Source organism: Furipterus horrens, unplaced genomic scaffold (genome assembly GCF_987537825.1).
Source record: "Furipterus horrens unplaced genomic scaffold, mFurHor1.1.pri manual_scaffold_6, whole genome shotgun sequence".
Taxonomy (NCBI): Eukaryota; Metazoa; Chordata; class Mammalia; order Chiroptera; family Furipteridae; genus Furipterus; species Furipterus horrens.
The window spans coordinates 172,757,593-172,772,824 of record NW_028327176.1 but is presented as its reverse complement, the minus strand read 5'-3'; the positions used below and the strand labels follow the sequence as shown (position 1 = coordinate 172,772,824).

The window sequence follows — 15,232 nt, the reverse complement described above, 5'->3', positions numbered from 1 at the left end:
GGATCTTACAAAAATATCCGAGGGGGGTTTGCCATGTGTAAAATACACAAAGCATTAAGCCAAACAATTTGAAAAACATTTAAATTAGCCTAAGAATGGATCATTGATGTTAGAGCATGAATAGATTGGGGGTACATCCATTTTACTAGGAAAGCAGGAAGAAAAGTAAATTTCTTGTGGAGAATGGAGGCAACTTTAGGGAACCGCCATCTAGACGGGCAGGCTGAGGGAAATTAGCCGATCCTGCTTTGATCACTGTGGGAATCTTCTGAGACTGGCCTCTTGCCATTTGCATGAACCTGAGAAAAATTGCAGGAGGCTGCTGAAAGCACCCCTCCGCCCTAGGACTTCCAAATGATGCTCTTTGCCACTGTGATGTTTTTAGGACGTGCTCCACATTTTACTTCTCTCTGAATGAAGCATTCACGTTGTCATTCAACTTGTCTAGTTGGGGGTGCATTCTAAGCCAAATTATACAAGAAGCTGTTTGTGGCATTCAGCAGCTGCAGAGAGAAGAGGCCGTTTCGGGGTTGGGGTGGGGATGGGGGTGTTAAACACAACTGAAGTGAAGCTCGAAAGTTCAGAATATAGTTATCGCTGTTGGTGGGCAGTTGTGAGGACTGACGAGGAAGAGGGAGGTTACTCAGTGAGGAAGTGAATTTTCTCCTTCAACATGGGCTGAAATGAGCTCTCCATTGATGCTCTTGGATTTATTTTGATTATGAATGTAATATATTGTCTGGAGTCTGTGGCTGATGACTCTCTCTGGTGGGGTGCAGTTGGTGAGTATTTCTCTTTAGAAAACAGTTGTAATAATTAAGTTCTGGTCAGATTACAGCTGATTATGCATGAACATAAGACAGTAGGGAAAAGTGTGGATCTTTTAGGACTGCCCTTGATAGCCTCAATGTATATGTAATTAAATACAGTTTGCTAATGAAAATTGATTATGGCAGCTCCATTTGAACTTGTTTTATCCATAATGATTTATATGGATTGCCACTCTTGAAGAGGTAAGTGTTTCAGATAAGGTGATAAAAATGGATCTAGCTGACTCTTCTAAGACTTGCTATAAAATTTGAGAGATGCTTGAGAAAATTATTTGATTTTGTAGGAATCTATTGGTTTTCTTTTTCTCCCCAAATATCTTACTTTTTTAAAAATTCTATCTCAGGAAAACATTGATAGCCTATGTGTTCATTTTTGGTCATTCCTATAGTGAATTCTTCCCCCTTCACCTTTTATTCTTTAGTGAAAAAAGCAAAAGTTTAACAAATAATGAAATATCCACACCTGTCTTTACAATCCCAAGCTTCATATTTTTGTGCTCAATGTTAAAAATACTGTCAGGTATGTGAAAACTACTGCTGCTGTCAATTCTTCCTAATTTTATTTTTTCTTGTTTGCTAAAACATGAAGAATTCCATTATTATTTTTCTGTTTTCTGTTTCAAACCCCCATGATGCGGATGGGGAGGAGCTAAGCATGTCATTTTTACGACATCAACGGCCAGCCATTACCTAGGATTGGCATTGTTGTGATTGCCATTTGATTTTCCGCAGATTCTGTGACCTAATGACGTGGGCTCTGCAGTCACCAGGCCTACCTTCCCTTCCAGCTGTGCCCTGGCTGTGTGGCCCTCTCGTACCAGGAAATGCCACCAAGCATGGACGCACTTCTGCCCTGTCAGTTCAGAAGTCCACACTGTGAAATCCTTGCTTTAGAAACACTGGGTCTCTAGAACTGAGTGATACTGTACAGTCTGTCTCCCTACAGTAATCGATGTTTTTATTCTTGTTGCTTGCTCTCATTTCTTGTTCACCTGTTAAAAATATTCTTTATCTTTCTGAATTGAAAAAGAAAAATCAGTGAAAATATGAGAAACCGAGTTTACTGGAAGGTTTTATTGATTTCCAAAGTTTCCAGCAGCCTTACTTGAATGGAAGTTCCATCCTCTCTGGAGTAACTCTGACTATCATTACAGGCCAGGCTGACCTTCCATGCTCCTGCTGCGGCACCGCCAGCAGAATGCCAGAGCCTTCGCTGCGCTCCTGCTCAGTAAGGAGCTGTGGGCTCTCTGCTTAAAGGCCGTTGGCTGCTGTTCATTCAGCCATTGAAGGCAATGTAAAAAAATTTTGGAGGTGGGGGGAGAAACCAGCACTAATCAGATAAATATGATCCTTTCCCAAATCACCCTTTACCATTCCTAGAAAACCAAATGGAGCTGGTTTTCATGTAAGTCTGAGGATTGCTGTCAGTTCATCAGCAAACCAGAGCAGTCTGTCTTAATTCCTCTAATTATCATTTTGCATGTGAACCAGCTGGCCTCTTAACAAAAGCAAGGGCTCACACCAGCTTATTAACTAGCATTCGTGTTAGCCATATGTGAAACAATAAAAGACATCACAGGAAAGAGAGAAAAGAAGCAGCTAACAGTTCATGAGCTTCTTGTATAGCTTGCAAAATAATTAGCTCAAATGATCCTTTTCTGTAAATCCTTATACCCATGGATCATCATTTGGAAAGAACTTAGATAATAATACATCTGATTCCCCTTCCATCATTTAAAATTAAATAAAGTATTTTTCTTATTCATGGACAGTGTGGTTTCAGAATCATCTTCTGTCCAAATGAAAAACACTCTCCTTTGGATTCCTTTATTGAAAGATTTTTACCTTTTGGTTATAAATTGATGTGAGCCTCTTGTTTCCTTAGCCTAGTTATTCAGATACATGTAGCTGCCCCTTTATTGCTTTAAAAATGTTTTATATAATTTAGGGGTGCTTCCTTAATCTGTTTTGTTTCAGATACTAGGTAGTTTATGAATATTTATAAATTTTTCTGAAGGTATGAGATCAACTGTTTGTAACTTGTGGCTCAAAGGGGGCACAGAGATTCCCGAGCCTTTCTTTGGTGGAAGAAGATAAGGATATTCTTCCGAGGCAAGACCATGAATGGCAATGTGTTAAACCAGATGCCTTTTTTCCAAAGCCCTTCTGTCTGAAGCCGGCAGCAGGAATCATTTTCCTGAACCAGTGTATCATCGAGCGTGCTCCTGTAGGTGGCGCCCTTTTACTTGATTTCCTCCGTTTTCCCTGGGTAGTCTAGATTAGGAAGTCGTCTTTGCTCTCCTTTTTTTTTTTTTTTTTCCTAAGTAAAAAATTCTCCTCAAGTATGGATTCCTTGTAGGTTTTGTAACACAATCAATCACGCAGATTTTTAATATTGTCCAATTTAAAAAGTACAGGAGAACCCAGACTATAAAGCACTTTAGCTAATCACATGACTCTTAAATTAGATTTCTAAGATCATCTCATTATGCTTGGGCTTTTCATTCCACAGTGAGATTTTTTTTCTCTTCCCTGAAGAGTTTAGAAGAAAGGTTCCATTAATTTTTTTCTTTTCAAATTTTAAAGATTCATTTCCCTTTAAATTATTTTTATTATAAAAGAATATGATTGTTAAATTTAAATAGCACAGAAAATATATTTTATTTTTCAAGTGATTGAAAGTTATTCTCTTCTGCATGATGTGCTAGATTCTTAATATACATTCAGAAAATGTGTTTTGAATAACAATTGAATTGTGAGAGGTAAAGTGGGTTAACTTTACAATTGAACTAATTGATATGTAGTTCCACTCATATACATTATTTCTCTCCTGAAATGAGCCTTTATATACCCAATAAAGGCTAAGTAGAATGAAGAAGATGAATCAGTACTACTTAGGTGGATGTATTAGGCCTCTGCAACATGCCATGAAGAATAACGGGTTCAAGTGTAAGAGGCTTACAGTTAATGGAATTCATTCTCTTTCTACAAAGCAGATGCAGTTCACTTTTGAGGAAGTTGTCCTTGAAGTAAAAATGATGTACCTATTTGAAATAAAGAGTTACCGCAGTTCTGTCAAGGAATGCCGCTAACGGAAGATTAACATTTGACTTACCACTTGAAAAATGAATAGGGGCATGCCAAGTGTACGTCAGGGATCGAGTGCAGTGGCATGGAGGCAGGGAGGCGTGGAGCCCGTTGGAGCCCTCGCCCCACCAGCCCTCTCCCAGTGAAGGCAGAGATAGAGCTGTGTATTGAAAACTTGAGCACGAGAGCAGTCAGCTCAGATGCTGGGTAACTCTGCGATCTACTGCAGGTCGCTTATTCTGTAAACTAAAAGGAGTAGATTTGGTACTCCTTAGGACTCTTTGTTCAGATCTAACCCTCTAGGAATCTATGGAATCTCCCCTTTCCAGCTTGTCCTTGCTGTATCCCTACTCACCACTATTTCCTGCCTCAGGGCCCATTTTCACAGAGCTTTCCCCTCCCTGCCCCACCTCTCGTCCGCCATCTCCTGTCCCATTCCCTGCGTGAGAGGCAGTGCATCCCTCCACACCTGTAGTCAGGGCGGAACTTTGAGTGCTGTGTCAGCGGGGCTCCCTTTGTGTTTTGCACTTTTGATTGGGGTTTCTCTTTTTCATAGCGTGTTTTCTGTCTGCCTCACCTTTCATTTTTTCAACATTTGTCACATGAATATTGTGACTTGATGCAGTAGTGATAGCAGACGTTTTGAAATTGACTGAGCAGATGGTAGCAATGGTTTTTGATTAAATTATTAACTAGGATCCACAGCAGAAGCCTTTAGCGTCAACACATGCAGAGTTAAGGGTATTTCCTAGCATCAGAATTAACTGACAGAGTGGATGTCAGATCAAGTTTCTTCTAAAGAATTGATGCATGATCATCTCCTAAGGTTTCCCTTTCTACCCCCAACTGCCCCCCCCTCCACTAGATATTGAACAGAGCAATTTCCATTAGTCTTGTTTTCAATATGCCCTATGATTCATCATTAAAGATTAATTCAGAAGCAAAAGAAAGATCATTATACCAATGAACTTCTAGAATATTGGTGATTTTCAATGAACTTTTATGAAATAACATGATTCATGGGGCAGTTAAAATAATTCTTAATGAGCACACATGTTTTCATTCATTAAATTCTGGGTATGGTTTTAAACTTCATTATGCAATTGTGAAAAGAGTAAGATGACACCTATACATTCAAATTTCTCCACTTGTCTATAAAAAGGCTTTTCTTTATACCTGGTTTATACAAAACTAGTCTTCTATGCACAATTATGCATCTATAAATCTCTTTTAATCTGGCACATTATTATTATTATTATTATTTGACTTACCACAGAGGCCCAACCAGCAAAACGTTTTACTGTTAGTTTGACTGGTTGTTTTTTGTTTTTTTCCTCTACCTCTTGTATTCTCTGTAAGCTAGAAAATTTTAACATCTCAAAAATGTTGAACTTGAATTTACCATAAGTGATATTTATATTTGGTATTTCATCACATCAGGGCCGCATACTACGGATTGTCCCAGTACTGGCTGCTGCATTAGGGAGAAGGCAGGCTGGTCCTTCCACTGAGCTAGCGCTCTAATATCCATTCCTTTTATTCCTTCCCAGCTAACTGGAGAGTGAATCAAAGAGAAATAAAAGTTTTAAATGCCTAAGATCTTCGACTACTGAGAAATGCCTAGTAGTAATTTGTAAGAAAATTGCTGGATGTGAAAAATAAGAGATTGATTCTTCAGTCACAAGTGACCAACTTAGCTTTTGGTTTGTTTCTAATCAATGAAATGCCAAACAGCAATAACCTATAGTCAATTCCATTTGTCTTGAATAATATGAAGTATATTTTTCATCTGTTGTGTCAAATACTTAAGGCTACTTTTTAATACTGTGTTGTATTAACAAATGGATTTTGCTGTAGTTTTTAAAAAATTTCTTAATTGTGAAATTTTGTCTGTCTGAAGTTCAGCTTTATCTGGGCATCCTTTATTTTATCTGGCAGCCACATTTTAAAAATTTACTCTTCTTTATACATTTATTGATTACATTAATTCACCTGTATTATTGAATTGCTTTGTAGCTTCAATAATGGTTGTTATTTTGATAGATATTATAGACTGTATATAGTTGTTCTCAATATAAAAGTGTTTATAAAAACATGAAACATAAATTTTTCCTCCAAAAGTTAGTTATAGGAAGACTTTGTTCCTTAATAAGCAGAGGATAGGCTAAATTATCTATAAGTTTATCTGTTACTGAGGAATTATTACAAGTGTTTATTAAGTAGATTATGTTGCTAGTTAATTTTTAGAAATTTCTACTTACTACTAAGTGTGCACATTTTATTTTATAAGACCAGGGGCTTATATTGGATACTTTCTGCTATAATGTTTTCCAAAGTTCCAATGAGTCTGAAAAGCACAAGAAATAATGGGTACGACTGCAGATTTAAAAATTATGTTTCAGGTATTTTAACCATGTTTACAGATAATAAGTACAATAAATTAACTTAGTCACGTGCAATCTTCTACTTCAGATCTTAAGCCTAAAACAAACTGTCAGTAAAGGCACTGTTTATAGATAAGGTTGGACCGAGAAATTTTCTGTTTTTGAAGTTAAAATTCCTTTGAGAAGTGCTTAAAATTATCATTTAGAAACCAGAAAAGAGGTCCATTATGTCTGATTGTTATTCTCCTTTCCTCCCCTTCCAACTTAGAAGACCATAGTGATCTTTATTGATTCTATATTCCATTTTGAATTGATCTAGGGTTTGATTTTGTGTAGTTCAAGTGTCTATATGTGTTATATGCTTTCTTTCTCTTATAACACTGTGCACAGTTTGGAAAATGTTCCTTTTTTGTAAACACTGTTTAGCAAAGTTTGTGAAGATTTTTGGATTAAAAATAAAGACTTCTAACAGCATAGCTGCATTCAATGCACCCAGGAAAGCCTGGGCTGTTGTGTAAATGGGCGCGGGGAAGGCGGTTGGGAACCTTATCTAAGGGTCGGGAGCCCTGGACAGCTCTGCTCTTACAAAGCTTTTAGTTCTAAACATATCATCTTCTGTCTCTAATAATAAAAACACTCAGTGTATTTTAAGGTTGTGTTACAGATGAAGCCTGAATGGTAACTGAGTCATTTATTAAGTAGGTAGGGTTTTACTTTTTAGACTATTATACCTTAAGTATATAATGGTTCCTGAATCACTACAAACAGTTAAACGCAGGCTGATAAGACCGAGGGAGCTGTAAAAAAATGACCCTAAATGAGAATTGATTTTGACCTCCTCACCTTTAGCGTGGTTGGCTGGACCAGTTCCCCAGTTTCTCTCCCTGCCCCCAGTCGAGCCATTCAAATGCACATACAAATAATGTAGCACCGGTGGGTTTTTTTTTTTAAATACGAGACTGGCAATACAGCTTTCCTTCTTAAACTCCTTTGGTGACTCCCTAGCCCACCCACTGAAATTCACCCACTTATTGAGCAGTGCCCTCCAGGGTCTGGCCCCTGCTTCTCTCTACCTCCTGTGCCACCCTTTCCCCATATCACCCCCCTGGAATCCTGCACGGTAGCCTTTGCTTTACCTGAGTCCCCTCTCTCTTCTGTTCTCTACTGGCTGTTTGCTTTCTAGATGAGGTGCGTAACCTTTGTCATCTTCCCCTTTCCGAGCTGGTGCTTATCTCTCTCCCTGTGCTTATTCATTACTTTTATTGTATTTATCATTTGGGTGCGTCATCCCCTTGCTGGACTGTGGACCCTTTCCAAGGCCACAGGCCTTGTTGGATTTACTTTTAACCTGGATGCCCATCACTAGCCAGCTAATAAGTGCTCAATGTAAAATTGCGGAATGGCTGAACATAAATGCGTAGTTACAGTCCAAGTTTTTAGAATATGTAATACTTTGCAAAATATTCCTGTACCTGTTTGCTGGTATGTTGTATACTTACTCCTGGGACGTGATCAGATCACTGTAGAAATAATCATGTGATTCCTAGATGAAGAAAATTAAATTCTGGTTAGAAACAAGATTTTATTTGGTGAAAGATTAAGCTGAAATGTTGGAACTTCATGAATACAGATACCAATATTTACACAATAGTAGAGGTAATAGGATTTCAAAATCCTAGACCAGAACATATTTTTCTTTGCAATACTTAACAGTATTTTTAGAGAAATATGTTTTACTTTAAATATTTTTTTATTGTTTTCTAAAAGGACTTGTGTAAGATATATTAACTTGAATGTACTAACTAAAGATATCTTCCAAAACTTAGTGCTAATGAAAGGGTGAGCAGGACACCCAGATTCTCATCTTAGCTCTAGATTTCAGTTCCTTATTTTTCACTGGACAGTAAATCTACGTGTCTGGTTCATTGAGAAGTTGACTATTGCCCTAATAGAACTGAGAACGCTCTTGATAAGCAGCTAGGGTTTGGGGGTGAAGCAGATGGGTTTAAGTTAGATAATCCAGTTTGAGGTAATGTGAACTGTGAGTAGAGGGTAGCAATATGGAACTGGGAGACAGACAAAGGAAGGACAGGAGATGGAGGTGAAGGTTGAGCGGGGTGTTTAAAGGCAGAAGCCTAATCCACGGGTCAGCCAGCTCTTTTTCTGTAAAGGTCCAGATCAGCCATTTTCAATCTTGTTCATCTCCTGGCAGACATGAACTCATTACTAACATTCCGTGGCACACCAAAAATATAATTTTTGCCTATCTGACCAAATAATAGGTGTAATTTTGCTTCATTCACACCAGGCAGTTATTGTTGTATTGGCTGCTGTCACTTCTTCATTTGTCAATCTAAGGGAAAAGAGGTCAGTGCCCCTGACTAAATAGCCACGTGTTGCATGTTTTAAAAATTCTTGTGCCACACCGGTTGAAAATTGCTTGTCTAGATCGTCACTATTTTTGGCTTGCTTTGTAGGCCAGACGCACTCAGCTCTGTTGCATTCAGCCTGAGAGCTGCCCTAGATGTTCGATAAACAAATGGCTGCAGCGGTATTGCATTATAACTTTACTGTGGGACACTGAAATTAGAATTTCATGCACTTTTCACATCATGAAATATCTTCGCTTTTAATTTTTTTCCCTCCCTATATTTATAAATAGGCCAGCTAGATTTGGCCCAAGGCCTATAATTTGCAGACTCCTGCCTTACACCAGCAAAATCATTAAGGTTTCAAGGGGTAACAAGTAAATAGCATAGGACAGAGGTTTAAGGACTGATTCTTAGTTAAGAGTTTGTCAGAATCCAGAGAAGTAGCAATCAAACGTAGGAAGGGAACTACAGTTGACCTGGGGGTTAGGAGTGCTGAGCCCCGCGCAGTCCGAAATCCACTTTTGACTCCCCCCAAACTTAACTACCTACTAAGAACCTGTTGGCCAGAAGCCTTCCCAATAACATGAACAGTCGATAAACACATACTTTTATGTTATATGTAGTATATACTATATTCTTCCAAGAAAGTAAGCTAGAGAAAAGAAAATGTTATTAAGAAAATCAAAGGGAAGAGAAAATTCATTTACAGTCTTTATCATAAAATGTCCGCGTGTAAGTGGATCTGTGCAGTTTAAACCGTGCTCTTCGGGGGTCACTGTGCTGTGCTGTGGGTTAGAGACGAAGGGGGGCCAGGCACTGAGTCATCCCGCAAGACCAGAAAGATGAGGAGAGAGAAAAAGACCATCGGTGCTAGTCAGAAGTTCACTGGTGACCATTGAGAGTTTTTTTTGTGTGTGTGTGTGTGTGTTTTTTTTAAGTATATAGAGATAGAATTTTAGGCTGTAGCAAAAAAAAAAAAAACACTAGGTGCATAAAAAGTGGAAGTGACAGGGTGAGAGCTGTCATTCACGGAACTGGCAGTTTAACTGGGAGACAAGTAGAAGGACAACTGAGGTCTGTGGAGTGCCCCCCCCCCCCTTCTGTTAAAGCATGACTGGCCCTTTATTAAGCTTAGGGCAGCTTAGCTCTCTTAAGATTTTATTCATCTAATAAATACCTACATATGCTTTCCTCCTAACAGGTACAGTTCTAACGATGTTATCAGTAATAACTTTAAGTTCTCATAACTTTATAATATAAATACTGTTATTTACCTCTGTTTTACAGATGAGAAAACCGAGGTGTGGGGAGGGCATCCTGGCTGGGTGGCTCCAGCGCTGGCCCTTCCCTCCCGTGCTGTGCTGCCAAGCGCTCCATGCTTGGGATATTAGGACTTCTGTTTAACTGCGTCTGCTGTTAGGGGGCTAACCTTGCAATAGGAAGTACCGTGGATTTAAACGTCTTCTGCCGAATGTATAAATTGAACAATTAAAAGTGACTGAACATTTCCATAAAAACATGGCTCTTCAATAAACTATGGCGTCAAGGCGATGCAAATTATAAAGATGAAAGCACTTACGTCCCTGTTTTCATGCTTCTATGCAGGCTACGAAGAGATGGTAAAATGACTGGGGAAACTTTTATAATTAATAAGCTCTTTGAAAACACAACATGGTAACAACAAAAACCATAATTTACTTGGTTGCTACCTGTAGATCTGGACTTCAGGAGTTAGGAGGCAGTTAGAATAACGCCTAGGGACGGAGTACCTGGGACGCTGCTTTCTACCCCCAGACTCACCACTGACTGGTGTGTAACCAACCAGACGGTGGCTTCATCTTTACAAAACTGTGGCCCTTTAACATCCAGCTTAATACTGAGTGATCAAGGAAAGGACTCCACACGTGACTCTTCCTACTGTTCATGGTCTGAGAGCGCTTTTCTGACGAGTCCTGGGGATGGGAAAAGCCTCACTGCCCAATGAGCAGATCTCCCGCTTTAAAGTGAGAGCAGGTGAGATGCATTCACTGTACACATTTTTGTTTTCCTTCCATTGTCTCCTTAAACTTTTTACCCAAATCTCACCTTTTCAGTGAGGTCTACCCTGACCCCTATGTAATCCTGCAAACTGGCCACCTGCTGGCCCCCAGAACTCCTTTTATGCTATTCAACTTTTTCTTTTGTCCATTGTTTATCATCTGCTAATGCAGCGGTTCCCAGCCTTTCTGCCATCAGGGACCAGTTTCGAGGAAGACAATTTTTCCATGGACCGGGGTTGGGGGGATAGTTTCAGAAAGCCTCAAGCTCCTTACGTTCATGCTCATCTCCTGCTGTGTGGCCGGTGCCTAACAGGCCCAGACCAGTACTGGCCCACAGCCTGGAGGCTGGGACCCCTGTTCTAACATGCATGTAACACGCAATTACATGTAATTGTAGTTTATTGTCAGATCATGTAAGCTCCACAAGGGCAGGGACTTCACTGATGTATCCCAAATGAGTGGCACTTAGTATGTGCTCAGTATTTACCTTTTCAATGACTGAATCAATGTTCGGATGCCAGTGTTGTATCCGTGCAAAGCTATAGCTAAGGGGTGGGGGGAGGTTAGGGGGTGGAGGGATTGAGCAAAAAGGGGAAAGGACTCAAGGACAACAGTGTGGTGATTGCGGGGCAAGGGAGCTATAAGGAGACTAAATGGTAATGGAAAAAAATACAATAATTTTTTTTTTTTTTAAAGGCTACATGCTGTTTTCAGTTGCAAGTCAGCCTGGCGACATTCAGCTTGTGGCTGTGAATAGGAGTGTTTCTGTCCAGAACTCGCTACTCTCCGTCTCCAGTGCGATGAGGTTTAGAGGCAGCTCTTGAAGCAGAGTGAGGTCACTGTTGCTTAAAAATTTGTTTTCCTAAGGGGAACTTGGCTCACTAATTTAAGGCTGCTATATAATTTAACTCACAGTCTCAGTTGTTTTTTATTTGCCATCTGGCCATCTGATTACTTTTAAGTAAAGCTATGTATAGGATGGAAGAATACAAATTGGAAATCTGTAATAATATGTATGGTAATATGATAATATGTGTTTTATTTTTTTGTTTGCTTTGCTTTTGTTATTCAAAATATAAATTAAGAGGGGAAGAGACTTGAGGAGGAATCATTCCAAAGCTTTCCCTAGAGGGAGCCTCTTATATAAATTTTATTCTTTGACTAAGAGCTTTTGTTATAAACTAAATGTTTTGAATTAGTGGATTATTACATTTTTCCATTCAGTTATAAGTCTGGCCCAAAGCTATGAAATAAGAGGTTGTCTAACATGTTTCAAAAACTGTTTCGCCATAAAGTGGAATTGGGGAAAGAAGTGAGGACCATTATTTTCCTTTGTTTTTATGTATTTCCTGATCTGTATTCTTTTCCTTTTTGTTCCTGTTCCTTTACCCCAGAATGTATTTTTCTAGTGCCTGCTTATGCCCCATTTCTAATTCTTCTCTCTCTATTTGTGTTTCCCGAGTTCTCTGAGTTAATTATGAATGGACAAAAGAACCGGAACTCAGTACAGTATTATATTCACATTAAAGAGAAACCCAAGTCATGTTTGAAATTACTCTTCTTCTTCCTCACGGGGAAGGGTGTATGTATGCATGTGTGTAATTGATTTAGCCAGGTGCTGAGCTGATAATTAAATTTAAAAAACCGATTTAAATGATTAGGATACTTTTATCTAATTTCTCCTCTGGAGTGGGTAAGTTGGGGTTTTGGTGGAGGGAGGGAGTCGTAAAAGCTAGATGCAAATAAAATCAAACTTTGAAACAATTACAATACTGATTCTCAATCACTGGCTTAAAAAAAAACAACCAAAAACAAAAAACTGGGTGAGAAGGCTGGGTGTACTAATTTGCACGAAAATGCAACGAAGTCATCACTTTACAGCTCCGTGGAGATTCTATTGTAAAGTTTTACTGCTTGTAACCGCTCCTTTGGTACGGGAGGCAGGGCCTGGGGGCGTGGTCGGGGAAACAAAAGCTTGGCTCCTTTTTTTTCCCCCTAAATCAGTTCCAATGCCTGAATTAGCTGGAGAGTCAAAGAATCAACACAGACTTGCTCTAAGACTTGTCGACTCCAGTAAAAAGATCTGGACATTCGCTGTGACCTAGTGAAAATGAGGAGCACATTTGCTTCACCTTGAATTCGTAGAGAAAACCTGCACTAGTCTGTGGACTGCAGAGAGGAGAAACTTCCTTCTGTTGGAGAGAAAACTGAATAAATGAGCCCTGGGGCAGAAAGACTGAGGTGCTGTCATGCAAATAAGAACTGTGATTGGCTTTCGCTTTCTGCACACGTTGTCACTGGTGGCTCTCAGCCTTAGAGATTAGGTTTCAGTGGGAGATTTTCAGGTTCAAGGACTGTTAATGGTTTGTAACTGCCTGACAATAAGCTCAGCCTCCAAGCTACATCGTCCTGGGCAGATGTCTAATGATTTGAGAGCTGATCAAGAAGTTAGGATCTGGAGCAGAAGGAGCAGCCTGCCACCTGTGAGCTGGACTGAGCTTTTAACGTGATTTAAATTTCTAAGCCCTGTGTAGGCATCCCAGAAATGGTGGTCTTCATTAATGCAAAGCTCAAGTCTTTAATTAAACTTTTTAAGAAGAAAAGTAAGTAGTTTCTTTTCTCCCTACTGCGTGTGTATGTGTGTGTTTCATGTACTAGTTCATCCTTTTGAGTGGCAGAATGAGAGTGTGAAACAGCATAATTAACACAACTTAAACTCCATTCTCTACCAGGTTGTTCAGATGCCTCAGACTGTTGTAACTCTAGGGCAGAATTATGTGATCTCAGCATGCCTTACTTATTTATGGTTCAGATTTCAGGTGAATTGACTCCTTTTGTGCTTCTCAAAAGAAGCCCTTTGAAGAAAGGGAGGGGAGGAACCTTGTATTTGCTTTATGTCCACCCTGATGTATGGTGTTTTGATTCTTCGGCTTACTGTGCAGGGAACCTGGGTGCCTTGTGTCACATATTTTCAGTGGAGATGATCCTCTAAAGCCCCCTGGCACTCTGTTTTGTATTTTAGGGCTGGAGAACAAACTCTGTCTAGACTGATCAGTCGTTGTAAAGTACACAGCTTTTGTGGTGGTGGCTTCATTGTGTACTTACCTTTGGTTTAAATTTCTTTAACCCAGAGGCCTCTTCATTCCTTGGAAAAGTATGATTTTTACAAATACATCATTTTATTTTTACACAGTTATTGTTTATCAGTTTTAATTTAGTTTGGGGACCAATGATTTAAACTGGATCAATGTGCGTGGGCAGGAGCCATTGGTAACAGAAACTTTGGAGAAAGCAACAAAGAACAGCACCCTGGGATCGCTTTCTCGCTGGAAGGCTGTCTTTGGGTGGACTGATTAAAATCTGCCCCCGTAAGAGTGAGATACCCCAGGGACGAGACAACTGCTCTTTTATAGGAGCCAGTTGGTAGCTGCCGAGTGGGACTAATGGTGTGATTACACAGACTCAAATGCCATTACTTGGATTTGATTTGTAATTGGCAAATAGGAAGAGTTTCAGTTTTCAATATTTTTCAACTATGAAGGATGGTAATTCAGTCTTTTAAATAAGTGAATATCAGCACAAAACCTTGTAATTAACGAGAGCTCCTCTTTGGAGGACATATGGTGAGTTCCACACTGTGCAAGATTTTCAGATATGTAAATAAGACTAAGTCAGGTCTTTGTGGATGTTTTGTATTAAGATTGATAGCTATATGCACCATGCAAGACATTTGTTCAGCAAGGGGATACGTGAAAAACCAGGTGCCTAATTTGTTTGCTTCTTTGTCAGTCATTAAAAGCAGAAAGCACACAGTCCATTTTTATTTTTAACTTGATGTCTAGTTCTCAGTGTTTATTTTTCCATTTAGCAATTGATGGAGAAAGTGGGACCATGTATGGAATGAACTATTTGGAGGCAAGTCTTATGGAGTTTAGTAGGTGTAGAAAGGGTGCATATGGGGTGAGCGCTAACCTGTGGCTCAGGTGCCTGCGGGTGCTGAGAAAAGCCAACTTCCTCCTTAATGATGGTTCTAAAGTCAGGGGCTCCTTTGGAGTCATTTCACTGCTCCTGCCCCACCCATGCTTTCCATGAGTTGTTTTGTGAGCTAAGACTTTGCATATGTTAGTTCACTTGACCTTTGTACTAGCTCTAGTAGCTGTGCTATGGTGTCCACTGTGTTAATTTTAAATATGTTCAGAGAGTTCAGTAGTTAGTTCATGCATGCTTGTTCGTTTTATTTTGGGATTCTGTTTTATGGTCTAGTTACCTCCCAGAGACACATTAGTTGTAGAAATGGGTATGCCCAGTGTGCATTCACTCCACAGCATAGGTCAGAGTTAAGGACGACTCGCCCCTGACTCCCAGTTCTAGTATCTACTGATTGTGCAGGTGTTACACTTGTCACCATCCCCGTAAGTGACTCAGTGCAGGGTCTTTTTCTTATACTTCTCTAGTGTATCCTATGCGTGGCTTATGGTGGCAGAAGCAAAAAAAAAGTATTTTAAAATTGTGGGTGAATT

The 15,232-nt window shown here is 39.5% G+C and overlaps 1 protein-coding gene across 4 annotated transcripts in view; it reads left to right on the top strand.

Moving 5' to 3' along the window:
- NHSL1 (NHS like 1) overlaps positions 1-15,232 on the top strand; it is a 216,397-nt gene that overhangs the window by 141,911 nt on the left and 59,254 nt on the right. The window contains exon 1 of one of the 4 annotated variants that reach the window (XM_090279911.1): positions 12,713-13,315. The exons of the other annotated variants lie outside the window; for them this stretch is intronic. Within the exon in view, the coding sequence (XP_090136037.1) occupies positions 13,258-13,315 (58 nt within the window). The 5' untranslated portion in view covers positions 12,713-13,257. Of the gene's footprint in view, positions 1-12,712; positions 13,316-15,232 lie in introns of those variants that run through there. 4 annotated transcript variants of the gene reach the window in all.